Here is a 25,085-nt window from a genome sequence, read left to right on the forward strand (position 1 = left end):
AACGACGTCACAGAGTTTCAGAAATTCATCAGAAACGTCTGACACTATGGGGCAAAGATAATGAAGGTGTTCACCAGAGACTGGGACTGGGACTACTTTTGTTCTGCCAGTTTGCCAATGAATACTCTACTGTAGCCATACGTACTGCATTTTCCTTGCTGTGGTCTGGATGTGTAGTTCTTGAGCTTTATGAGGGCCTTTTATGTGGACTTTGGGGAGGCAGTTACTCATTTTCAGTCCAAAACTAGAACATTTACTGGAATTATTTCCCAAGTGGACCTACAAAGAGCTAAAAAGGTTCATTGTAATGGATCGTTCAGGTGCTTACTTGAGGTTTCCCCTAAATCTTGCAAATATGACTTTCAGATTCTGTTTATATGCTTATGGTGGACATTAAAACAGTGGACTCTTATCAATGCCTGGGTGTTCACCTGAACAATAAACTGGTCAGGACTCAGCTGACTACCTGCTGAGGAGGCTGAGGGCTTTGTGAGTGCAGGGGGCGCTGTTGAAGATCTTTCTGCATCCAAAGTCATATAAAGTAGTATTACCGCAGGTCCTTCCCTTCCTCCCCGCAGCTGTTTGACTCTGTGATCATCACTGCTCCCAACAAACTCAATAAGTGTTTACATCCCTGCTGGTATCTGCACAGTTGTAAAGTTCTTGTGAAACACTATTTTTGGTTTGCTGAATTAGAATCTGTTATTTGTGGCTTCAGGAGTAACTTAGAATTTGAGAGTTTTTTTGTTGTTGTTTTTTTTTGGAAGATTTTCTTGAAAAGTATCCAGAGTAAAGACTCCTCTTCAACATGAAGAAAGGCATAGAAAACTTTTGCTTATACTCTTCATTCCTGATGTCAGATTTCCTAAGTGGTAAAATTACTGATCATATCTAAAATATCTTAATGGGATTTGTCCAAAGAACTGTTTCCAGTGCAAGTTTAGAGCCGGTTCTTACTTAAAATTGGTGGAAAACTGGCGCTACCTACGTAGTAATATTCCACTGAGTTAAGAAGGTGAGGATTATGTGTGGGCTAGTTCACCTTCTGCCTGTTTAGAAAATATTGAAAGTCCTTTATCATGTGGCATTTGTGGATGTAGACTCCTGGTTTACATTATATATATATATATATATATATATATATATATATATATATATATCCCCCATTTTGACCCCGAGGTCAAAGTGGGGGACACCCCCAAAGGTGGTGGAGAATGACCGAGCTAAGATCCTGTGGGACTTCCAGATCCAGACAGACAAGATGGTAATGGCGAACCAACCGGACATTGTGGTGGTGGATAAAGAACAGAGGAAAGCCGTTGTGGTGGATGTAGCAATACCAAGTGACCACAACATCAGGAAAAAGGAGAAACTGGAGAAATACCAGGGCCTCAGAGAGGAACTGGAGAAGGCCTGGAAGGTGAAGACCACAGTGGTGCCTGTGGTCATCGGGGCCCTCGGGGCAGTCACCCCCAAACTGGAGCAGTGGCTCAAACAGATCCCAGGAACAACATCAGACATCTCAGTCCAGAAATGTGCAGTTCTAGGCACAGCCAAGATACTGGAGGAGAACTTGAAGCTCCCAGGCCTCTGGTAGAGGACCCGAGCACAGAGGATGAAAGAGACCACCCGCGGAGGGTGAGAGGGGAATTTTTTTTTTTATATATATATATATATATATAATCTTTGGTGTGTTTGTATTTTGGGGTTTTATGTTTTCAATGTACAAAGAAAAGTTTCAGGACAGACAATAAATTGAACTTTAGCTGAGAAATTTGGTGAATTTAACCCCAGAAAGAATTAAAATGGTCATCTGCATAAAAACAGTTACAAAAAATCAAAGTGGTGTAAACTGAGTGGTTAGAGATGGTCTTGGCTTTAACACCCTTTAGGTTCAATATCTACTGCATGATTAAATAAGCACGATGAGCAGATTGTTGCGGCTGACAAGGCGGGTGATGGGTCAGAGTTTCCTTTACACCTTCCTCCTTCTAGCTTTCATCTCAGGAGTACAGCGATTGCAATGGTGGGGTTTTTTTTTAGCTCTTTTTCCGCTTTGGTTTCAGTCTATGTGCATGGTGTTAGTGAAACTGGCAGCAGGTTACAGAGCTGCAGAAGCATAATGAAGGCTGTTCTTTGGTCTGTGGATTCCTTGATTTAACTTCTGCTGTGAGTGCCCTGCACAGAGAACCTGTAGGTTTGACAGACTGCATCCTGTTGATTTTCAGGAGTCGACCTGCAGCTTTGCATTCAATGGGTGCAGCTTAAACAGAAAAATATTAGTGCCATCACCCGGTTACTAGACAGGAAACATGATGATCGTTGCACCTAGTGACATTGGGTGCTTAATCTGTTTGAGAAAAAAACTATTAGTAAAGACGGCTTTATGTCTGGTTCATGTCGATTTTTGTCCAGATTTCCTCCTCTTTGGAACCTCTCCGATCTAAAATCAGGGACATTCAACATGTGTGACTGTTTTTGCCTGATATTGCAGCATGTGTGGTGTTCCCCAAGGACACCACACATGGACACTTCTGTAGTCTAGGAATCCAGAGTACAGAAGACAAAAGAACTGCTATGGCGCACCAGAAAGTCCAGCTAACGTAGATATTTACTGCAAACTATTGCCATTGCCATGTTTGTTTACTCTGAACTCATGTTTGATCTTGTGAGATTTCCCAACTGACACCTGAATGTTGGTGAGTGAAATCGGTTTGCCTATGAAGTGTCGTCTGGGCACCACAAACTGTACGACCAAACATGTTATACCTAAGATTTTATTTTATCATCATGCATCAAGTCTCTTAGGTTTTGAAAATAGGCCAATAACTGTAAAACTCTGCCATGTGTATTCCAAGCAGGATCAGTTTTAAAATCCAAAGAATTGGAGAAAGTCTGGTCTAAAATGTTCTGCTGTTCAAGAGTCGCCAGTCTGAGCAACACAACAATGCCTGGCACTCTTAGGATGCAGTTAAATCAAATAATGTTGATGTTAAAGCAGTTTTTCTCTAAATTGCATCAGCTATCAGAGGAACCAGTATTTGCTTCCTCGAGGTGACCCCTACGTCTCTGCCCCCATTGGCCAGCGGCCTCCACCCCAGGGTCCAGCTCAGAGTGGTTATGGGGCGGATGATACTGGCTGGGATCAGACAATAGGCAGAGAGACCCTGGCCTGATACGGAGTGGGAGATAACGGCCGTGAGTTTTACTTGGGAACTACATGGATTAGACTGGCAGAAAAGAGGAAGGCCTACGAAGGTTCAAGAAAGCCTCAAACCAGCAGCAGCCACAAAGAAAACTTCCTGATTACCACAGTCAAAATGTTCCTTTTCCTGTCTTTCTGACTCAGGAGCTGACTTTAATAAATGAAAATGTACATTTCTGGTCAATTGGGGAGTAAAAAGGGTCCAACAAACTGTCACACTTTGTGTTTTAACTTGGACTTTCAGGAAACAACAAAAGGTCTGCTTATAGTTGAGTTAAATATAAAAGTGTTTGCTGTACATGTACTCTCTCTTCATATCTACAGTCGACGTGCCCTTGAGCAAGTCACGTATTTCCTAATTGCTCTTAATGGAGCATGCAGGGTAAAGTGCACGACTGTTGGACAGCTGCAAAGAGCTGAAGGTTCAAAAGAAGTATTCATGCAGTTTCCTCCTTCACTGGTTAAAAAAAGGCTCAAGAACTGATGCATTTACTGCGGTAATTAGGCTTAAATGCCTCGCTCAGACCCAGCAGCACCGGCGGCGCCGTGCTCAAGGGCTTTTCCTATCTGCAGGATCTCTGGGTTTCAGTTATTATCCCTGAACCCTCGTCAGACCTTTGGAGAAACCGTTTCCTGAAGCGGTGCGTGGGATAAGAGCAGCCCTCCAAGTTCAGGTTTGGTTTAAAAGCCAAGAAGTCAGTTCGATGTTTAAAATCTGGAGGTGAACTTTCTCTGAATAATAATGCATTCATTCCCTATTTCTGGATAATTCTGAACTCTGGAGCTGGTTAACTAGAAACTGGATGCATAAATCAGCCTAGCGGTTTTAAAAAATGCCATGAAGCAGATGGTCCGACAGTAAAACAAAAGTTAATTGAGGTTTCATCCAGATTCACTCATGTTAGCCCAGGACCCATTGTAGAGCTGATGGTCCAAGTGATCGTCACCTTGTATATCCAACCAGAGTCCATCCCTCCTTTGGAAAAAGCTGTGGAAAACCTCTAGTGTCTGTTCTCAGACTTGGACTAGGACTCTTGAAAACCTCAAGCTGGGCCTCTGATTGGTTTAACAGCTCCTAAAATGGAAAATTTATTTAGGCAGCCATTTCCCAAAATACTGACCCTTTGGTGCAGAAACCCAAAGCTGTTCCTTCTTGGTAGTGATGACCCTAAAGAACTGCAATCTGTCTGTGCAGAACCTGATGGCCAAAGCATTGTACGACAACGTGCCGGAGTCTCCCGAGGAGCTGGCTTTCAGGAAGGGGGACATCCTGACCGTCATCGAGCAGAACACAGGCGGACTGGAAGGATGGTGGCTCTGCTCTCTGCATGGCCGCCAGGGGATCGCCCCCGGCAACCGCCTGAAGCTGCTGATCGGCCCGATGTTCGAGGCCCAGCCATCGGCCACCGCCGCCGCCCAGTCACCACCTCAGAGCCTCCAACAGACGGCGACTTCGGGGGCCCAGGGCCTCTACAAGCAGCCGCAGGGAATCTACCAGGTTCCTGGAGGACAGGACATCTACCAAGTCCCACCGAGAAGCACCCTGGCTGCCGAGAGCACACACAGCAAGGCGAGTCATTTTCATTTCCCTCAGCTAACCATAACCACTGCTCTCTTTATCAGGTAATCTGTCAGTCTGAGTGTTGATTTTAGGTTCAGGATGAGAGACGATAATTTCCAGGTTTTCATTTTAACGAGAGGCTGGACCCGCTGATTTCTCTGATTAGTGCTTGATAAATGTCTCATTAACAAAAGCAGCTGCTGGAGTGAAGAGTAGAGGGAAACGTTTCCTTCATCATCGTCTCTTAATCTTTATCAACAGTTTTCCAGGCTGCTTTTTCATGCATTTGTTGAAGCAGAATTACAGGCTTTCCACTTTACCACAATATTTTCTGAATATTATCAACAAATCATCATTAACTCGTACATGTCCATGTTTTCGTGAAGATGTCTGCGTGTGATTCAAACATTTGTCCCGCGAGAAAAATAAACTACATGGAATAAATTTTGTCCAGCCACGACAAACTTAAGATCTGTGATTAAGATATTTGAGGCTAACTTACATTTTTAATGAATTTCAGACATTCTAAGGCCTTAATTTTTTTTATAAAGGAAGTTGAGACTGTAATAATGAGCAGAGTCCCTGGAATAAGTCTGACTCTTTCTGCATGTGCTCCAAAAGGTTGAAGAACTGCATCTAATTTCCCTCAATGTGCATTTTTCTAGGTGTTTCAGGGAGAAGTTAAGAGGCTATAAACTTTAAAGACATTTAAATCCAAAGATGCAGCGTTTGCATCAATCATGACCATAATTCAGCAGCAGGTCTGTGCTGAAACACGATGAGAAAATGTCCTCGTTTATTGAAGCGTTTAACTGGTTCCAGCACCTCAGACGCGATCGGCCCTCCAGGAGACGGATGGTAATTAGATCCTCTGTCAGTTTTTGGCGTCTTGAGGGTCTCTTTTTGATTCTAAGACGATCTACTGCGGCCGTCATAGAAACGAGCTGGGTGTGTTTCCGAATAAACAGGCTGCCGGCGCCAGCAGCTTAGCGCTCGATTCGCTGCACAGCGGCGGCTTAAAGGACACATCTGTCAGTCACTCCTGCAGGTTTAGCCCAGAGCTGGTATTAAGGTGGAAAATGAACGGCGTCTCTAATGAGTTGCTGCTTTGTGCTGTAATCCTGTTACTGCGCGGATGAGATGAGGTTCTGGACGTGTATCAGGACTACGGATCAGTTTAGGGTAATTGTTCCTGTGATTTAAAGAGATAGTCCTGAGAAAGGCCGACTGTGCTGACCGAAAATCCACCGACCGGTCCAGTTAAAGCCCGTTGCTTACTGGACGTTATTTTACTGGATTCAGACTCGACTGTTCAGAAGAGAGGTGTATCATCAGAGGTTTAAATTAGGATCTATTCATAGGAAAATTAGCCAGATTAACGTTAAGATTATGAATGAATTGCTGTCGATTGAACGTTGTGGATTTTAATCGGTTTATAATTGAAATAAACTGGAAAAACAAACAAAGCACAGAATTGAACTGGATTATAACTGATCTGATCAGAACTGCCTCGTTGGTGGTAATTGTGTCGGACTGGATTTAACTGGATCGTCCTGAGTTTGATTTCAGTCTTTATTCAATTAAAACTAGGTTATAATTGAATTAAATTGATCAGAAAAAGGTGTTATGATATTATTGAACTGAATTAATAAACACTGATTTAAAGTGAGTTGAACAGCATTGATTTGGGTTGGTTTGAATTAAGCTCTATTATATTTGGGCAAACTGGAACGAATGGAGTAGAAGTGGTTTGAATGGATTTTAATTTAAATATTTCCTACTGATTAAATCAGATTTTAATTTATTGAATGTGAAAAACAGATATGAACTGTACTAAAATTCATTTTGACAGAAACGAAACTTATTAAAGTGGAGTGAATTGTTTAAATGTATATTTAGTATTTGATGAAAACTGGATTTAATCGGTTGAACTGGACAGGAATGTGAGTCCAGTTGGGTTTAATAGTTTGAACTGGACCTACCTGAATTCAAACAAACTGAATAAACCGAACAGGATCAGAAAATAAAAATATTTCAGTCCTGAACTAAATTTTATTGGAGGGACATGAGTAGAAGTGAGGCTGGTTCCCAGCTGCTGAACCAGTCTTCCCAGTAATGACTGTACGTTAAGCCCAGTAGCCACAGAGGAAAGGTTCTGCTGGTTTTCGTGTCCCAGTTCCTTCCAGCTCATCCAGTTGTTTCCTCTTGATGTGGTTCAGAGGTTCTGATGTGGAAACGGACTCAGAGCGGACTCCATACTGGGACCATACTGGGACCCAGAGCGCCGGGGTTCTGGGAGGCCTGCAGCTGATTTCCTCTGTTTCCTCAGGCTCGCCGCCTACAGACGGGCCGGGTTCAGAGTTCAGATCGGCTCTTATCGGCTCTTTCAGACGCTTTTGTCTTTCTTCTCTTCCTGCTCCACTCCTTCCTCCTCCTCTGTGTCCCGACGCTGACCCAATCTGCTACTGCAGCAACAAAAGATTTAACGATCGGCAGCACAAATTCAGGAAGTTTATGGGCTCCCGGGGCGTGTCATCGGGCTTGATAAGACTTCAGGTGACCGGGTTGTTAAACACGATGATCTGAGCTTCAGATCCTCCAGACGTCTGAGATTCCTGTGAAGCTCATTAATCAGCAGAACAATCTGCTCTGCGGCGACGTTTCCCCCAAATGGAAACTTTGAAGCAATAAATGTGATCAAGTATTAGAGAACAGCCGGAGGAATGCAGGGCATGCTGGGCTGAAGGCATTCACAGCCTCTCACCATAAACTCAAACCAAAACAGATTCCTTCTCATGCCGAAGGAAACAAAGAAACCGGATCGGTTCTGGAGACCAAAATATCTGCATGAATCTGTCCTGCAGACGAAGATGGTTTGATTTCTCACGGTTCAGTCTGAGATATTTGGACTAAACCAGCAACGGTTCCCAAACTTCCACATGGTTTTAAAACACATAAAAAAATCTACTTTTAGACTTTTCTCACTTTTTATTCAGTATTCCATAATTATTACATTTGTTTAGCTTAAATGCTGCCTAATAACTTCTGATTTTAGTTGAACAGAAGTTCTTAGACATGAATAATATTCAACGTGGCCTTTATTAATAAAATCAATAATTATTCAAAAATTTAAAATTATTTTAAATCTAAATTAGCCAGGGGTATTTAGTGTTACCCTCCTAAAATATATTAAATATGGAGGAAAACTAACCCTGACTCCACCATCTCCTTGGCAGCATCATGCTGTGGGGGAGAAGAGGGAAACGGGCATGTTTCTGTGTCAGAATGGCTCAATTAAAGTCCAGCTGAGTTCCTCCTGTCAGTCTCATTCAGGACGATAATCCCTAATTATGTGCTCAGTATGGTCGTCATGGCGATAAGCCCATCAGGGCCGCATCAGCAGCACAGTATTCATCCAGAGAACATCTTGGAAGATGTTTTTGCTAGCAGCTGTCATAAATTCTCAGTGTGCATGTGACTCAGATGATAGAGGCAAGAGGTCAAAGGTCACTTAGAGAGTTGGAAGCACAGATAAGAGAGATTTGTAGGTAACACGGTACCAACGTCCTGCAGCCGTAAAGCCGGCATGCGCTTCAGGAGCCTCCGTCAGACTCACCTGGTACTCTGAGGCCAACAGCCTGGAAACACCCATCATTTCTTAGAAACTAACCGCTGGACGTAAGACACATCCAGTAGCATTACAGATTACTGCAGCGACGGATTAAACTGCTGCTTTGATCACAGCAGATGATCTTCACTAGAGCCAAAATCGGCTCTAAGCTGTTTGGCTTTTGGAGACGGCCTGGTGGGATTCCTGCATTAATTAGTTTGGAGCTTTAACAGGCTGGAGTCACGATGGAGCTGTGACTCAGCAGAAAAGCTTCCTGCAGCCTGGATGTAGCAGAGCCGACTGCTGCAGGCAGCTAGCCTCCAGATCGATGCAAACAGGCGGCTGAAGGCCACAGAGGAGGACGGCTGCTTGATTCGTGTCTGCAGGCCATTAGCAGGAAGGAAGAGATCGTGATTGAGAACAAAAGCAATGAAAAGGTGTGAAACACGAATGGAGGCGATATAAATCGACCGCAGGCAGAAAAAAGGCGCCTGATCTCACCGACTCGTCCTTTTCTTTCTGTCCATGTTCACAGTTCTCACTGTTTTAGCAGAAACGAACCTCACACTGCGACTGGAGCAGGAGACTTTATCTGCACCAACACATTTAAAACAAACACACAAAACAACCTAAACACTTAATTTTACACTACAGTTAGTGCTGCTAAAATATTTTTTAAAAACTTAAATGATGTTTTTAAGTTTTATCATTGTGAATTTTAATAGATTTGAGAAAAATACAGAATAAATTTAAACTAAGGAGTTTCCTTTAACTGTGTTTTATTTTGTAGGATATAACAAACTGATATTTGCTGTTTTTTTTAGTCAGGCTATCTGCTCCAGTAGCCAGAGTTCTCTTCTGTCATTTAACAACAGCCTTACTTTAATAATGTCGCCCCTTTGGTTTACGTACTTCAACTCTTTTTAGAGTTTTTTGCAAGTGGAAACATTTTTGAATGTTTAAAATTACGTAGTTTTGCTAATGAGGGAAAAATGTAGCAGCCAGCTGACCAGCCAGCTGACCAGCAGTGCTTCTCATTCCAAGGATTTCAGAAACAAAAAGTATCAATAGGTGGGAAAAATCGAGATAGAAAACATGGAAAACCTCAGAGTTGTTTAAGTTATTTAGCTGCAAAAAGAAGAAAAAGCCAAAAAGCTTCAGTCAGGTAGTAACTACTGGGAGATAAATCAGATTAAAATTAAATCATAAACGATTCAATCAGAAGCTTACAGCATCACTTAGTTTACATAAAGGCTGAATATATCGGGGTTTTTTCCTTTATTCCATCTGAAAACCAGATGACTCGATAATTAAAACAGCATAATTTAAGTTTTTGCTGGTAAAAAAAAATTCTTTATGATTTCAGTTTTCTGATTACAGAAGAAAAGATTTCTTCCCTTCTTGTCGACATTATGAGTAATGGAGGATGAACTCACAACATCCTGTTTTCACTTGATCCTTGAATGAAGTCTTTCATACCAGACGGAGCGTTTGAACGTGGCTCAGTGGCTTAAAGCGATAACATGATGTCATCGCTGATGTCACGTAACGTTTAAATGTGTTAAAGCTCAACCTGCCTGAACGACCCAAAGCAAACAAGGCGCTGCTGAAAGAGCCTTGAGTCGCTCACCGCCACACGCAGGCGAGTTCACAAGGCGTCTGTTCAACAGCGCTGGGATCCAGGTGTGTAGCCCCGCCCCTTCCAGGCCCCTCTCACCTGTGTAGGAAAGGGTTTTCTCTGTTTCTGTGGCTGTTGGTGACATCATCACTCTACGGTCCTCAATGCGCCGCCAATGAACCCTGCAGGGGAAACGGAGGGAGGAGACGGGGAGGTTATGGAGCAGACAGGAAACAACATGGCGTACGCATCGCTGCAGAGCAGAGGCTGAGCCGCCATCTTTTTATTGCTTTCACTCAGACAGAAGCTCAGACGTTATATTAAGCTCTTATTTTGAAGTCTGTTTACCAAGCAGTTCTGTTTCCTATTCTCATGTCCTCTTTTTGGTTTTCAAAAAACTTTCAGCAAATGGCAAGCATACAACAAATGAGCAAAAGAGATATACAAAATAATATGTTTATATAAGGAAACAACCAGGGGTGTTAAATAAACTAATACATGCAAAAATTCACATTTATGAATTGCTTTGAGTCGCCTCATGTTGTCTTTGTGAAACATGCTGGGTGTCAACATGGTTGAATTTAGCACTTTAGCATTAGCACCCTCTAAATACCTTGTTGGTGTAGCACATTAGCATTAGCTTCTTCTAAATACCTTATTAGCATAGCACTTTAGCAAATCTCATTCCGGTGCTGCGATTTCTGCACATGCAAGTTTGATTTGGTTTGTGTAGCACTTCAGCGTTATCAGAAGTAATGTTTAGTGCTTTAGGGAGAAGAGCGGCGGCCACTGCTGTTTTCTACTGGATACATTCAGTGGTTCTGACTGTTAGGTGAAGCAGTTCTCACTCAGTTTTGGTCCAGTTGAGCTGAATAACTGTCTGGTTCTGCTCGTCAGCAGATCTCTGATCATCTCGGTTTATTTCAGAGATCCATCCATGGTTTAGGATTCAGTTTCGACCCCACATGCTCGCTGCAGGACGCACCAACAGGAATCCCAGCTATGAACTCCTGAAATCACCAGGTTGAGATGTGAATTACGGGAAACATACAAACTACCGCTAGGCAGATGAATGAAAGTCCTTTCCATAGAAGGAGTTTGGTTTTCCGCTTTCCATTTCTTCCTCTTGTTCCTTTCAGAAATCTTGCCCAACTTTCCCCAGAAGTGTTAATCCTGCTCTGAGGTCATGTTCCATTCTCCCTCCTGACAGCAGAGACATATCAGGGGATTAACCCGAGCCTCTGCCAGGAAGTCAGACGTATGGTTCCTATTTTCCAGCCCTGCTAATGAACCCTGCTCCATCCAGAGCGGTGGTAGCTGATCTCGGGGGCAGAGGAGGAGGACTGTGCTCGGGAAAGACATTCCCAGCATTCCTGGCTTCCCTCTGAAGGTCTGTTGCGCTGCTGTTAACGGCTCTGAGACGACGAGGCCGGGGGAGGGGTTGGGGTGTAGGGGAGCAGATTAGCACCGACAGGAAACGGTGATAAAACATTAACAGGGTCAAAGATTTCCCCATGAAAGTGAAACCAGTCAGTGTTGGGTTTCTCCGGATGAAAGACTTGAAGTTTTATGAAACACTCCGGCTGGAGGTTGATCTTTAAACAGTGATGTAATGATTATCTCAGCAGGAGTCGAGCTGATTCCAGACTCTGCTTCAGCTTTCTTTCTGCTCATAAAGCCGTTCTCCAGGTCACAAATGTGCAGCTTTCAATAAAATGAAGCTCAAGTTGAAATTGTGCTCATTTTATTCCTCACAGCTGCTCAAAGTTTGGTTTAGCTTGAATCATTTTCCAGTGCAGCCTGTGGCTGAAGGCCAAACAGCTTCTTGAATTACGTTTCTCTAGCTAAAGACCCGACTTCAGCGTTCTAGCTAAAATGACAGAGCTGCAAAAATATCGAATCCCAGTAATCAGTCTTCTTTTAGCCTTAAAGGCATTCAGTGTTTTGGCTGTTTTGCAATTTTCTGGAAGTTTGTTCCAGATTTGTGGTGAATAGAAGCTGAATGCTGCTTCTCCATGATGAATACAATCTTTATAAACTGGTGCAAATAAGACGAAACTTGGGACCCAACTTTTAAAGAATCATCCAACATAGAATATAAATTTTGTCATAACTTAAATAATCCAAATATCTTAAAGGAGTTGCTGTGGATGGTGATGCTGCGGGTAGTAAGGATCTCCAGTAGCAGTCAGTCATGCAGCGACTCTAGAGAGGCCTCTGACAGAAGACTGTTGCTGTATGAGAGTCTCATGACCGTCATAACATGCTAACAGATCAATATCTGGGCAGCGGAGACGATATTCAACAGTAACAAGATCTGGATGACGATATCAGTTGTTAGGTAGCACTGCTAATCCACCTCCTTTGCTTTTGCCACTCTTCTTTAAATCTCTGTCTGGGCAGAGAGATGTTAGAGTAGGGGATAAGACCCTGCAGCCCTCTGCCTTGAATGAAGTTATACAATTAAAACTCTGGTTGGGTCAATTTTTGGGCTTATTTAATATTCTCTGGCAGACAAAATTTAAGGCCGTATTTAACATATTTAAGGCAAACTGACTTTTTAAAGCATGAATGTAAGGTATTTTAAGGCCTTAATTTTAGATCCATGTATTTAAGACTTTTTAACGATGCGCAGACGCCCTGGATCACAGTCCAGTTGGAAAAACACGTGAAACAAGCCGCTCTGCTTTAAAAGCAAGAAAACTGGGAGAAAACCTGAACCAATGTCAACGCTCCTGACACTGCACCAATCAGGCAGGGAGGTGGCAGCATCATGCTGGGGGATGTTTTGCTGCTAGTGGTTGTGGCGAAGTGATTGGACCTCCAACGTGCTGCTGGATGGTTGAAACCCGATCTCACACAGGTCCACAGCGGGTTAATGTTTCCCCTTCAGTGTTAATGAACACATTATTAGTCTCAGGTTGTCTGTAATTATCAGCTGCTGGGGGTTTTACTGAGCTCAGAGGTTTTCTGTGCAGCTGCAGGCGTCTGTTTATGAGTCAGCTTCCTGGGTCCTGGAACAGGGATGTTATCAGGAAATATCCGCCTCAAATAGAATTACGCAGGGTTACTCAAGGACGAGGAACGACAGGCAGCCAAAACAACCACAGAGCAACATGGTGGCACAGGATCAACATGGAGTTGTTGTTTCTGACATTGTGTGTCTGCAATCCAACAGGTCGTGACCCCAGTCAGAGTGGGACAGTCCTACTCCTACAGCCCCGGACAGCACAACCACCAGGACCTGTACGACGTCCCGCCCAGCAGATCACAGGGGGTAGGTGTCTTGTTTCCATGGCAACGTCACCGCCCGCTCTGTTAGCTGTTGCTACCCATCAGAACATCTAACAAACCAGACCCGGTTCTTTCATGTGAGCCGCGTTATGCCGGTCTGGGAGGCTCAGTAGAGGTGGAGGATGAGACCAGAGATGAGACTTCAGGTCTTTAATGAACTCAGACAGACGGAGGTTCGCGTTGGTATCGGCGCCAATCAGACCAGAGGTGCAACCCCACAGGGAGTTTCCATGAGCAGAAAAGTGTGGCAACCCAGCATGTGGGGCGTACTCTCTACCAGGCTGGTTAAATGGAAACCCACAATGTGACCCATCAGTGCAGGTGATGTCTGATGCATCGCCAAGGTTATTCAATAATCGCCAACTAATTTAGTAATCAATTAAAAAAAAAAAGAGTTTTCTGAAAGAACACAGTCAGAGCAGAAATTAAGCAAAAACTGCATAAAAAATTTGCTTTTAAGATGAAAAATGTACATCAGTTGTACCAGAGCTCCTCTAGTTGCAGTTTTCAATCTTCTTTAAGTCTTTAAGAAATGTTTTCTATCCAGTTATTAATCTGTTAATCTAATACGTACTGATGTTCAGTCCAGCAGAAAGAAAGAACTGACATTTTCACATGTTGATGTTAAAAGGGATTTTTTTTAGCTGCAGATGCATCTTTTGCTACAAATGATAAAATGTTGTGTGCATTTTAGGCAGCAAAATGTTTGATTTCTTATTGAATTACTTGTTTATTTGTATTTTTTATGCATTTCTAATATTGTGTAAAATAATTTTAAGTGGTTGAGTGAAAAATCTGCAGAATGAAATTATTTTTTTTATAACTGAAATAATTTAGTTGTTGCCCTAAACAGTCATCAGACACATCATAGGCCTGGTGTTCAGATCCAGCAGCTCCGGTATTTATTTTATGATTATTTATATTATAAGTACTTTGTTCTGATATTTTAGGGGAAATGTCTGGAACAGATTCCAAATTTCCAAACCTTTTATGGAAAATAAATGAAAATCTGATACATCTAGTCTTCCCAGCAGATCCATGTCATTATTTTGTGCAACGTTAAATAAAACAGTGCAAATAAATCAAATGTAAAATACGCACAGGCACAGCTGAACTGGTTTTAATTTAAAATTTGCCATCAGATTTAGGTTTTTTGTTCCCTCGTGTAGCAAACAAGCAGCCAAAGCTCAGATCTCCGTAACAACAGCAGGCTGTGGTTGAACTTTGACCTCCGTCTGGGTTTTAACGTTGGCTTTCTGTGTTCCAGGTGTACGATATTCCTCCTGGTCAGATGTTCCCGGGTCAGCCGGCTGCAGCCAGGAACCAAGGGATCTACGACGTTCCTCCATCCCAGCTGGAGCCCCGGACACAAGGCGTTTATGACATTCCTCCGTCCTCCCAAGGGGTGAGTGCGGGGAAAACCTCGACTCCGTGGCACATCAGCCTGACACCCCGACTTATTCCTGTCAAATAAAACCAAACGCAGGAGGCTGGAAACTGTTTATTGACGCAGCTCCTTGAATTTCTCCTAATTTTCTCCATTAAATGAATAATACGTCAAACGACATATTTATGGCGATCCTGCGGCTCTGGTAAATGAAGGCTTAGCTTGCCAGAAGCCACTGAGTGAGTGGCTTGGTGTTTGAACTGCAGCAGGAGAAACGGCTCTCTTTCCAGAGATTCCTGCAGCGCCGCCCAGACAGCCAGCGCTCTGTTTGGACCAACCTGAAGCTCTCTGAGCTGTTATTTGCGTCGCTCCTAATTACAGTTTACTCGGTTTGTCTAGCTGTGAGGAGTGTCGCTTTATTTACTCCCATGATGCCTTGAGGCCTTTAGACACATATGCAGCTCGGCTACAGCAGCGAATCGAAGGAGGAAACGATCATGTGTTCACATATAAGCTAATCTTTCACTTCCTTCAAATATCCCAACGGCTGCTGTGTGCTCCCACAGACAATAATGATAAAAAGAAAGTGCACTGCTGGTCAGGACATACTAAACTGATCTTTACCAGGCATTAAACCTCAAGTGAACAAAACAAACACAATCTGCCATTGTTTTAATAAGAAACACAGCGAGCCTCTCAGAAAGCTTGCCAGTCTGGACCGCACAAAATAAAATAAAAATTAAAAAAGTTAAAAGTAATAAAAAATTAAATAATTTAATTGACTGTTCATAAGAGGAAAACTTTAAAACTCGTAATTATGAGTTTTATTCTCATATTTATGACTTTAATATTCATAATTGTGACTATTATGCTCATAATAAAGACTTTAGTACTTGTAACTATGACTTTTATCCACCTAATTATAATTTTATAACTTAATTATGACAAACTTAGAAATTGGGTCTTCAAAAACAAAAAAACAAAACATTTTCCTACCTTTTCAGGGATCCATAAATCAGTTTCTCAGAGAAAAATGTCTGAATAGAATAGAATAAACCCAAACACACGACCCTGTGGTGCTCCACCAGTAATGTGTGTGTGTATTTGTCGATGTCTGACCCTTCGTTTTGTCCTTAGGTCTACTCAGTGCCACCCTGCAGGACCAACGCTGACCTCCAGGAGGGAAACTACGACTTCCCGCAGCCTCTCAAGCAGAAACAGGAAGGCATCTACGACGTCCCGCCTGCCATCCTCACCAAACCGTCTCACAGCCCCCAGTCACTTTACGATTTCCCGCCCAACGTCGAGCCCCATCACCATCACCCAAACACCAATGGCAACGAGGGCATCTACGACGTTCCTCCCTCCGCCCTCCACTCCGGAGCGGACTCTCAGCAGGACGTTTACGACTTCCCCCGGGGCGCACAGCCGCTCCAAAATAAAGGCTCTGCCGACCGGGACACAAGCAAAGGAATCTACGACATTCCTGCTCAGGACGCTCGCACCGTGACGGATGTGACGGACGGCGTGAACCGCCTATCGTTCTCCAGCACCGGCAGCTCACGGAGCAGCATGTCCACCTCCTCGTCTTCCACGGGCTGCGGCTCAGAGGGACGCCTCTTCCTGGACGTGGACGCCGGGGTGCAGAGGCTGTACCGCCTGCAGCAAGGTGTGGAGCTCTCTCTTGGGGCCTTGCACTCAATGGCGTCTTCCTCCCACTGGAGGACTTTTCCCTACATGGAGCAGCACACCAACGACGTGCGCATGGTGCTGGACAAAGTCCGAGTGTCTCTGGTGGACTTCATTGCGTTCGGTAGAGGAGCTGCGGCGAACGCCACGTCTCTGTCGGACTCTAGTCTGCACAGCAAGCTGAGGCGTCAGCTGGCGCGGCTGGAGGACTCACAGCAGATCCTGGTGCAGACCTACCAAGCTCTGGAGAGCTGCAGCTGGGCTCTGAACGCCCTGGCTTCCTCCAGGCAGCACCACAACAAGAGCGACGACCTGGACCGCTTCGTCATGGTGTCCAGGACCATTTCTGACGACACCAAGCAGCTGGTCTCGACGATAGGCAGCAATGCCGAGCTGCTCTTCAGGCGGACGCACGCCGACGGAACGTTCTCCACCGGCAGCACACCGGAGGAGAACCGGCTCACCTCGCTGCCGTCAGACTCAGACAGCTACAGCGGACAGACCAAAGCCTTCCCTGTCCAACCCAACCAGGACAAGGACAACATGAACCACAGCGAGAAGTGTGTGAAGAGCTGGATGGAGGACTACGACTACGTCCATCTGCAGGTAAAACAGCAACAGGTTGGGGCAGTTTTTCTTAACTCCACGATTTTGCGATTGTTATGATTTTTGCTGCAATCATAATTGATTTTGCCGTGAATAAATATTTGCAAGAAATTCTTTAAATGTGACTTTTTTTTACTCACGATGTTGATGGTGGATTATAAACTGACATCATGTATGGTGGAGACAGGAATGTAATAAAAGTAAGTAATATTGCCACCTGCAGGTGGGAGTTAGCATAGCATAAACCCCAACGTTTAGACCATTTCAATAAACTCACCATTATGCACTAGCAAAAGCCAATGCAGGGATTGTTCTCCTTATTTCACCATATTATTATATTTATTTAACAATGGAGCTGTTTCTTTGTTCACTCTTTAATTTTTGCCTCACCTGTTTCCATCCGAAGGGTAAAGAGGATTTTGAGCGTCAGCAGAAGGAGCTGCTGGAGAAGGAGAACATCATCAAGCAGACTGCAGTCCAGCTGGGCCAGGAGCAGGTGAGTCCGAGGTGGAAACGTCACACAAACCTGGAAAATAAATGGGGACTTGTTATGAAAAATTCACATTTTTGCAAGTTTTTATATTTCTATTTGGATTTCTACTGCTTCTAACAAAAAAAAACAAAAAAAAAAAAACAACGCCCCCTTGGTTTTTGGCAATAAGTTAACATTTTCTGGTGTCTGAAAAATGAGCCATTTCAAAAACCACTGCACAAATCAGCACCAGCTGCCCTGTTACCTAGCAACCTCAGCAGAGTTCCACACGTTACCTAGCAACCCAAACTGAACTCCAGTCTGTTTGGTCAGCTGGTTTTCCTGCTGTATACGCTGTACAATGGCTGCTGGAAAAGACAAGTGTTTTGTTGTCGACTTGTCATCCAGAAACAATTGGCTGATTTCTTGTTAGTTGTGCAGGAGGCTCTACTTCTGCTTTTCAAAGATGTACAGTTGTATAATTGTGCATATGTTTGCAACTCTTGTCACGTGCGAGTGAAAACGTTGATTATGGAGCGTGGCCAGCAGCAGTTTAATTGGATTTAAAGTGACACAGACCCTAAAACAACTCACCCTGAAAGGCAGAACTCAACAGACTCATTATCTAAGAATGATTTTGTACCAAAAATGTAATGAACATGTTTTATATAGGACATAGACCTATCCTAAGATGTTCACGGCTATGTATTTAGCTGTTTCAAGCTAAATACACATTTAGTTTGGAACAAAATTAAAGGTTACGACAATAACCTTTAAAGTTATTATCGTAAATAACTGGATTGTTTCATCTTCCTCAGATTAATCAGTTTAAGAAGCTGGAGCAGGAAGTGATCAAACCCGTGGAGAATGACATCACCCAGTGGACGTCCCCCGCTCCCTCCGACTCCTCCTCCGCCCAGGTGTGTGCCCGCGACCGCCAGCTGCTCGGCTTCTACTCCGCCCAGTGTGAGCAGCACTTCTCCACCTTGCTCAGCGCCGTCGACGCCTTCTTTGCCTGTGTCGGCGCCGGCCAGCCTCCCCGCATCTTCGTCGCGCACAGCAAGTTTGTCATCCTCAGCGCGCACAAGCTGGTATTCATTGGGGACACGCTGTCCAGGCAGGCGTCCGCCCCAGAGGTGGCCAACCGTGTGATGAACTCCAGCAACGTGCTGTGTGACCTGCTGAAAACGGTGGTGGCGGCCACCAAGACGGCCGCCCTGAACTACCCCAACACGGCCGCCATCCAGGACATGGTGGACCGGGTGGCCAACCTTTCGCACCACGCCCAGCAGTTCAAGGAGCAGCTGCTGCAGATGGCCGCTCTGTGACTTCCCTCCAGCATTCTTACACCAACCTGCACAACCTACAAATATATATACATATATATTTATATGTATATGTTGCTCCCCATCATGCTCTGTAAATAGTCCGTGGTGTAAATATCGGCTGTTTTCTGTGTAGATAGTTTTATATTATGGTCTGAATATAAACATAGCTGCAGTCATGGTGAGTCTTTAGGATCTGGTGGACATTTTTCATAACATTCCTGTTGCATACGAAGCACCTTATGTTTGTTTCCATTTTCTTCTGAGGATCTGGTTGTTGTGTTGCTGCATTTCTCTGTTAATCGTGTTTGTCTGTGGAACTCGCCACACAGTAAATGGCTCTTCTAACGCAGAAACATGTGTCGTCTTTCCTCGTGTTACTGGAATCTGATTAAACGGATATTCCTTTTCCAGCTCTCTGAAGGTCCCAGCATAGTATTTTCATCAGCTTAAGGGCTCAATCAGGGATGTTCAAAGTGTGGTGCGTGGGCCAGTTATGGATCCAAACTGCGATTTGAGAGAGATAGAAATCTGACCCATCAGCAAAGAGATACTTTGTTTACTGACGAGTTAAAAGACTCTGTTCTTCCTAAATATTAAGTTTGAAGATTAGATAAGTACATATTTAGCTTGGAACAACATTAAATACTTAATTTGTAACTTAAATGTGTTGAATATTTAGCTAAATGTTTAATCATATGTTAACTAGTATACAAATTAAATATTTAGCTTGCAAGTTAAATATTTAATTATGAACCTAAATATATAGCTTTCCAGCTAAATATTTAGTTTACAAAAAATATTTAATTTGATTATCAAGTGTTTAGTTTGGAAAATAAATATTTAGTTCCAAACTAAATTTTTAGTTCCCAACTAAATGCTTAGATCTGATCCATATATTTAGTTTACAAACTAAATATTTATCTTGCAAATAAAATGTTTAGTTAGTTAGCTAAAAATTTAATTTGGAGATTAACTGTTTAGTAGGAAAATTGATATTTAGCTGCAAACAAATTTTTTAGTTCCCAACTAAATATTTAGCTTGTGAATTGCATATTTAGTTTGCAAACTAAATATTTAGTTTGAAACTTTGACATTTATGAACGTACGAACAACATGTTGAAAATATGACTTTGAAAAATCAACCCCCACTTATTCCTCTTATGACGGATTAAATTATCCAGATTAGTTCTGTTCATTTTTTTACTTTGCAACTTCATCCATGGCACCCCATAAGCATTCCTGTTCCTGCCTGGGCTTCCTCTGGTTGCCGTGGTAACTCACTCCAAACACATAAATGCTGGTTTAATGGGCGCTCTGCTTCTCCCAGGGCCGTTAACTCTGAAGCTTCTGGTTGCAGTTAGAGCCTCGCTGAGATCTCGGGGAGCTTCTGGCAGAAGAAGCAGCAGGTCTTCACCACAGCTGCAGCAGTTCTCTGCGATAAAACCTGCCTGCTGGAGCTGATCAGCAGCAAACAGGTGGAAACCTGCAGAGAGCTCATCAGAGAGGTGACAGGCGGCTCTTCCAGGACGGCTCCCTGCACAGAGCTCTGCTGTCTCTGCAGTTTCCTCGCCTCGCCACAAACATTTCCTGTCAAGTATTTGCAGCCTCTGAAATTACAGTCTGGCCTCTCCAGAAGCTGCAGATGGAAATGAAATGAGCCAAATCTGAGGGAAATGTGGCTTCGCTGGTACCAGCAGCGCTCCACGTCGGTCCGCTTTCAGAGAGGCTTCTAATGCAGTTTTCCAGCAGTTGGACAGAGAGATGTGGGAAACTCTGAACTGTGAAATCTCTGATTTCCACTCTGCTAAATTCCACTTTACGCTGAATTACTTTTAAGAAGCTTTCAGGCATTAAAACAAAAAGTCTTCATGTGGATCTGATGTTATAAGGAGAGGCTGAGGATGAATGTCTCAGAATCTGATTATTAAATTATGAGATAACTGGGAGGTTAAACCAGGTTCCGTGCAGTTGAGAAGAGAGAAACAGATATAAAGCTACAGCCAAATGATCACAATATTTGCCTTTAACACTTTTTCGTCTAAGCTCCAATAACCGTAACTTGGTCAGGTTAAATGCAGGAATCAGAAGTGCTCTGTCTGTCCTGCTGGAGATCAACCATCAAGCTGAAAAGTCAGAGTCTGAATTGTTGGAAGACGTTTCTGTTGGAGGATATCTGATCCCAGAATGGGAGGAGGAAGTTGAGTCCTTTGGACGTGTCACTGCTGGAAACACACAGGGCTGCTGGTCGTTCTCAGCTGTTAGCCAGATAATGAAAAGATAACTTTTATAACTTTAAATCTAAAAACAAGCTGAGCTGGCAGCATAAAAACTGAAGATCCAAAGTTTGAAAACATAACATTCGTCTCATTTGAAAGGTTTTTGCACATGTCAGAGTTTCTGGGGTTTTTAAAACCTATTTAACATCATTATGAGTGAAATTTAAGATCTGTGACACAAAGAAAATCACATATTTTATAAAGCAGTGCTAACCTCTTCCGCACAGAATGCATGTTACATCGTACAGATTTGCAACAGAAGTGAGCCAGAGGTAAAGATGAACATCATCCATCCAACTGCTGACACTTTACACTTAACCAAGACAGGTACAAAAAAAGCTAGCTACGTAGCAAGAGATTATTAGCAGCTAGTTAGCGATAGCCTTAACCACCTCAAGTCACAGAGCAGAATGAAAATGTTTGCTTCACAGAAAAGTTCCTTGAGAAAAATAAACTACATAATATGTTTAGTAGTGCTGCCATGACAAAATCTAAGACCTGTGACTAACTTAAAAAGATACATTTTTAAAAATGTATGTTTAAGGCCAACATACATTTTTAAAAACGAGTTTAGGACATTTAAAGTTGCAGTTTGTAACTTTAATAAAGAATGTTTTTCCATGTTTGCTCCATGTTGTGACAGTTTGTTATGAGACAGATAATCTGAGAAAAGATCGACCTCCCTGAGCTGCTACTGCCGCCTGAAGAAATGCACCAAAATCAATCAATCAGAGCCAGGAGGAGGGGCTTAGTGCTGTCAATCAACATCATGTACTCACTGCTAAATGTGCTAATGGCAGAGAAACAACTTAGTGTTACATAAAAACTTTTTATCCACCATCATCAGTGGCTATGCTAACTAGCCGACCATTCATAAGAGGCTATGCTAGCTGCAGTCCCGCCTCCTGGCTCTGATTGGTCGTTTCTAGTCAGCACTGTGAGAGATGAGATTGATTTTTTCACAGATCATCTGTCTCATACCAAACTGTCAGTCTTATAGATTCAACAAATATGCCAAAACTATTAAACTATTTTTATAAAAGTTCCACATAGCAGCTTTAAGGCTTTACTTGTAGATAATTTAAGAAGTGTGGACCCCTGTCATGATCTGTAAATGTCTGTGTTAAATCTGGTTTGGCTTCAGTGATGGACTTCAGATCAGGCTTCAGACTCCAGGAGAGTCTCTGAGCCTGAGAGGAATCCCGTCCTGTTGGAAGCGGTTCTTCACAGCTGCACTGGCTCAGGTTGGACTCTTTCACCCTTTTCAGAGACAATAATTTATGGCAGCAATTTAAAATCCTCCAGCAGAGTCTGAACAGCTCAGACAGTTCACTGGGATGTCGCAGATTCCCTGATCTGCAGGACGGATCCAGCCTCTAAAATTAATTATAGCAAATGTAAGGATTTTCACCGATTTCTCTCTGTGGTTCAAAAAGTCAGACTGACTTTTGCTATTTAATTTAACGAGATGTTAACTAAAATATGACTGAACAAAAAGACTCAACTTCTTTCATCAGCATTAAATTATTTAATGGACAGACTGAAACAACGCCTGTGTGACAGACAATCTACCCCTGGTTGGACGATTGTATTTTTTAAAGCTACTGAATAATTAAAAGAATTTTACTACAATTTAAACTATTATCTTCACAATAGGAAATTAACAATTAAATATCAATAGTAATAATTTACTTTACTTAAAACAAATTTCAGATTTTTAAGACTGTGAAGGAATCAAGAAGACATGAAACACACAGTTATAATTAGTTATTAGTGTTTCTGATTCAGTTGATCGACTGTGAAGATCATTAATAGAATGAAAGCCATGAGTAAATTATGAATGAAACTCCACATTTTGGACATAATTTGTGTATATAATCCACAATATTCTAAATTGGTCACGATTTTCCTCTTGTTTACATGGAAATAAACATAGATACTCATAGACAGTGTGGTTATTTCTCTGTAAAATGTTTGAATAATAGAAATCTGAGCCGTAAATACAAATATCTTCAAATACATCCCCTACCTGGTTGTTTTTCACCACTTGAGCTGTTTTCTCCCAACACAGTGCTGCCACCTTGTGTTCAAACTGAAACATTAATGCTAATCCTGCAACAAAAAGAAAGAAAAGTCATTTAGGAGCTAAATGTGGGATTCAGTTAGCTAATAGGAACAGTGTTTGGTCAAAAGCAGTCCTGCAAGGAGCTGGACTTGCTTACCTCACTCCAGCTATTTAAAAATATGACATAACAATGTCAAACATTATTAATCCAAATAACTCAATTTAAAAAGATTAACTTGTTTGATACAGATCCAGTCCACACACAGCATTAATTTCTGATAAATGTAATTATTATGCCATACAGCTGATAAAACCCATAATTCAGTTTTCACAAATAGAAAATTAATTCTGAAATATACATTTTCGAATATGCCGCAAAAGAGTAATTGTGAAATGGACCTAGTTGTTTCCTAACCCTGGTCCTCAAGGCACACTGCCCTACATGTTTTAGATGTTGCTTTAAAACACCCCATTTAAATGGGAAAAAGCTTGTTAATCAGCCATCAATTGAAATCATGTGTGTTGAAGCAGGGAAAGACCTAAAACATGTAGGGCAGTGTGCTTTGAGGGCCAGGGTTGGAAAACATTGGTTTACAGAGTGCTCTATCCAAGCATATTCATTAAAAGTTGAGTGGAAGGAAAAAGTGGGATAGAAAAACATGCACAACCACCAGAGGAAACCTCAACCTTACAGGGTTGTGAATAATACATTTCTGCTGTGTTTTCAATGGCTATAAATAGCAAATCAACATAATTAAAATAAAAAAGGTCTGAAAACATTATTCTATAAAGTATTTAGTTTATTTCATTATGAAATAAACTACATTTTCAATAATACTCTAATTTATTGAATATCGTACAGTGATAGACATAATTTTCATTTGGCCAACATCTCTGTTATAAAATATTTTTTCTAATGGTCTCAGGTAATATTCACAATTTATAAATTTCCTCATCTGTGAGCAAAGAACACATTAAAATCAGCATTAACTTTGTAAAAATAATCTAGAAGCATTAAACTTCAATTAAGTTACTGACACAAATTAACTTAATCATAATAATAAAAATAAATGAATCGAATTAACTTAACAAATGTTTTAGCTTATTGAGATGAAGCAGAAACGTTTCAGTCAAAATTTCTAATTTTCGAGGCGACCTGGAACGTAGCAGTTTGGAATCGCACGTGATTGTCGCGGTAAAAGCAATGGCGGCGGCCAGAAACAGGAATAAAATGATAAAACCTCAGAATTCTTTCATTAATGTTTATCTATACAGGTCAATTAAAATTTTGACAACAATTTGAAACGGGTTTCTTAGCTAGAAAATGTCTTTATTCCTTGCAAACATTTTTAAGCCGGTTTTTAATCTTGCTTTTCTAAATCGGCTTTCAATCGAGTTGTTGCTACTTTTCAAACACTTCTGACACCGAAAATACTCACGGTTGTCTTCATTTCTCTCGCAAAACAAATAAAACCCGTGGTTAGTTTATCTTAAGTGAAATTTTACGATCTAAAGGGAATTTTTACAGGCCAGTTTTCAGCCAGTTTACGTTTCCTTTGAAGAACGACCCATGAGCAGTTCGTTTTCTCGAACAGCACATGCGTGGAATGTTTAAAATCACAAGCGCTCCCCCTACTGGCTGATAAGTATGTTTACATCCATCTACGTCTTTATTCATCCAGTCATCTGCTTCTTAAAATTTATAAAAGGATCAGAACCATCATTAATAACAATAAAAACATAATGAAACTCTGTTTTTTATATTTTTACTGTGAACTTTTTGACTTTTGGTTGCTTTTCGGTGATCTCGATATATGTTTGAATAATTTACATTTATGAAGTCCTCTCCCTACAATACATTATAAACAATATGCTAATACTTAAACTATTTAAATCTGAAAAACCGATTTTCCAAATTAGTAAAGAAAAATCAGCTTTTTCATTATTACTTCCTCAGCAGACTAATAAACTGCA

General features: G+C 42.0%; 1 protein-coding gene and 1 long non-coding RNA gene across 4 annotated transcripts in view; one reads left to right on the forward strand and one right to left on the reverse strand.

Annotated features, from left to right (window-relative positions):
- nedd9 (neural precursor cell expressed, developmentally down-regulated 9) overlaps positions 1-19,186 on the forward strand; it is a 30,954-nt gene extending 11,768 nt beyond the window's left edge. Inside the window, exons 2-7 of the mRNA XM_007560038.2 lie at positions 4,401-4,775; positions 13,173-13,271; positions 14,556-14,693; positions 15,813-16,970; positions 17,377-17,466; positions 18,261-19,186. Coding sequence (XP_007560100.1) covers positions 4,401-4,775; positions 13,173-13,271; positions 14,556-14,693; positions 15,813-16,970; positions 17,377-17,466; positions 18,261-18,770 — 2,370 coding nt within the window. The 3' untranslated portion in view covers positions 18,771-19,186. The remainder of the gene's footprint in view (positions 1-4,400; positions 4,776-13,172; positions 13,272-14,555; positions 14,694-15,812; positions 16,971-17,376; positions 17,467-18,260) is intronic.
- Positions 9,548-24,694, reverse strand: LOC103143477 (uncharacterized). Of its 3 annotated transcripts, none has more exons than XR_001663087.1 (4): positions 24,551-24,694; positions 23,076-23,158; positions 17,361-17,496; positions 9,548-10,176 (listed from the first exon to the last, which is right to left on the reverse strand). It is a non-coding gene; the product is annotated as an uncharacterized LOC103143477 (long non-coding RNA). The 3 variants fall into 3 exon arrangements; XR_476798.2 differs by lacking the exon at positions 9,548-10,176 and adding an exon at positions 14,666-14,751; XR_001663088.1 differs by lacking the exon at positions 9,548-10,176 and adding an exon at positions 14,700-14,778.
- Positions 24,695-25,085: the final 391 nt, after the last annotated feature.

The sequence above is a fragment of the Poecilia formosa genome, unplaced genomic scaffold (genome assembly GCF_000485575.1).
Source record: "Poecilia formosa unplaced genomic scaffold, Poecilia_formosa-5.1.2 Scaffold112, whole genome shotgun sequence".
Lineage (NCBI taxonomy): Eukaryota > Metazoa > Chordata > Actinopteri > Cyprinodontiformes > Poeciliidae > Poecilia > Poecilia formosa.